Source organism: Penaeus japonicus, unplaced genomic scaffold (genome assembly GCF_977035675.1).
Source record: "Penaeus japonicus unplaced genomic scaffold, GWHDUDI00000001_assembly GWHDUDI00000014, whole genome shotgun sequence".
Classification (NCBI taxonomy): Eukaryota; Metazoa; Arthropoda; class Malacostraca; order Decapoda; family Penaeidae; genus Penaeus; species Penaeus japonicus.
The window spans coordinates 24,316,436-24,318,935 of NW_028234416.1; the positions used below are offsets into that span (position 1 = coordinate 24,316,436).

Sequence of the window (2,500 nt, forward strand, 5' to 3'; positions counted from 1 at the left end):
CTGCATCTTATTCAGTGAGAGTATCAGGACACCCTAGCTTACCATACAGATAGATCACTATGACAACTACAGGGATATCATAGTATGTAAATATTTAATAAAATAACCTTAAATTAAATTTATTTGTTGGTCTTTGCAAATCCTATTCCATGATAACTGCTCAGATGTTTTGCTATAAAAAAGGGGTCATTTGATTATATAAATACAAAACGAAAATGACAAAAGAGAAGAAAAGGAAGGATATACTACCTCTAATCCCCTCTCTCTTCTCAGCTCCTCTGCATTCAGAGCAGAACAATTAATGGTGTGGTAAGTCAGTTCTGCAGCTGCTGCCAGGAGTGAGGTTTCTTTGCTGAAGAGCTGTTCATCATCAGCCTCTAACTGTATGGTCTTAATTAGCATTGGGTAGCCAGCATACTTGTAAGGTGCCAACACTAAAACAAAAGGATCTTTGATTAGCACTTAAATGAATTACATACATAGACATGTTCACACACTTATTTTAACACATAAATTATTTAGTTTAACACATTCATACCAGATGTTGTGACATCATGTCATGGGAATATTTTGCTCCCACCAGATGACGTTGTATCACGTCATGATCTCTCCCTCAAAACACATTTTGCATCATTACGTATGGATATACTCATAGGAGTTCCATTTGTATAGACTTATTTTTCTTTGTTTGTGAAAATAATGTAAAAAAATACAAACATCTCCTATTGTCACCCACTGAATTATGTGGGTGAAAAGCACTCATAGAGGTGCAGCACGGCATAGTGCTCTTGTGATATGGCTGGCGGGAGTGGTATTAGGTAAATATAAGTCCCAGTACAAATTTTCAAATTAAATTATAGATGTATATACATAACAGGAATTTCACACACACACACACACACACACACACACACACACACACACACACACACACACACACACACACACACACAAGTCTATCTTAACTTTCAAAATATGCTCACCATCCTTGTATCTTGAGAAGAGGATGCTCTGTGTTCTGAGAATCAGCAAGATGTTTTTGGGATCAGGACCATCAACAGAATGTGCTGATCTACTGCACAGAAACTCATATGCTCTGTTGACACGCTCAAATTTATCCTGGAAAGAGATAGGAGAGAGACAGAACCCGAGATTAAAAAAGTTCTTGACACTGCTTTCCAATGCCTTACGTAACTCTCTTATGATGGAAATACATGTAACGTTTCTGTTTCTGCTTTGTGGCTGCATGATTTATTCATTTCATAACAATTCAAGGAAATAAAATGAATTTTCAACTAGGTTATAATCAACTATAAATTTTGATCAAATCAGTCCATAGGCTGTAAGAAACTGCAGAGAAAAAGGTATGACATGAAAGGAATACCAGTAAATTTCTACTCAAAATCATACATTCTTATTGAACATATATAGTACTTTTCAAATCCTGGCATAAATTCTGTTTAAGTTTGACATAATGCTATATACTCTTGGTATGTTCCTATTCTAAACAATTAATGCCAACGTAGAGAAACAAAAATACTAAAAGGAAGAAGAAAAAGAAGAATGTTTTCCTTGCATATACAAAAGAAGATAATTTAAATCACCCTTCCATCAGGATTCTTGTCTGGATGGTACTTCTGTGCCAGTCTGAAGTAGGCTTTGCGTATTTTGGCATCATCATGACGTGTATCTTGCTCTAGGCCTAATTCCGTGTAGGCATCCTCAACACTCAGTGTTGATGGCTGTTTTTCCACTTCAGTTCTCCAGGCTGTTAAGACTCGCTTCAGTAGTGCAACCTATGAATTGCAAAGGGGGTCAATGTAGTTCAATAATAAAAGCTTTTACACTATCCATCTTTAACATGTACATTTCATATGTATACGTGTATATTTTCCCCCTTTATATTTCCCTGATATGCTAATTCTACTCATCTGCAAAGGTATTACAGAATGCATTGTTTGTGATAAGATGGGGCATACCTGCAGATGAAACAAAGTGAAAACTTATCAAATATGTCCGCTTAAATTAACTTACAGGATCTTTAATTGGCCAGTCTGGGAAGCGCTCAGTATCACATAAATGCTTCAAGTAATAGATGTCACAGAAGAGTTCATACTGAAGCTGCGGATAAGTGATGTGTGGAATGGAACAGTACTGGTAAAGAGCCCGATTATTGCTCATCAGTCTTGGAGTGAAGTCAGCCAGGTGAGAGGCAAGCTTTTCAATCATTAATCTTCGCATCTCATTGCTCCATATTACCTGAAGAAGAATAAAGATGCTGATTAGAATGCTTGAATAAATTTTATATAGTTAGCATGTGGATTAAAATTGTTTCTGTTTTTGAACATTAGCTCAGAAATATTGGTTAGTATTCTCATATCTCTTTCTTTTTCTTTTTCCATGTCTTAGGTCACATGATATGCAACATCAATGCCTTACATTAAAAAACTATGAATGTATAATATGATTCACATGCAAAAAAAGATACATCATAAGGCTT

At 35.7% G+C, this 2,500-nt stretch overlaps 1 protein-coding gene across 5 annotated transcripts in view; it reads right to left on the bottom strand.

Moving 5' to 3' along the window:
• Positions 1-2,500, bottom strand: part of Rme-8 (receptor mediated endocytosis 8) — a 57,668-nt gene that overhangs the window by 30,631 nt on the left and 24,537 nt on the right. For all 5 annotated transcript variants that reach the window (XM_086544096.1, XM_086544095.1, XM_086544094.1 and 2 more), the window contains 4 exons: positions 2,035-2,259; positions 1,605-1,796; positions 984-1,119; positions 250-434 (listed from right to left, as the gene is read on the bottom strand). In XM_086544096.1, the coding sequence (XP_086400222.1) occupies positions 250-434; positions 984-1,119; positions 1,605-1,796; positions 2,035-2,259 (738 nt within the window). The remainder of the gene's footprint in view (positions 1-249; positions 435-983; positions 1,120-1,604; positions 1,797-2,034; positions 2,260-2,500) is intronic.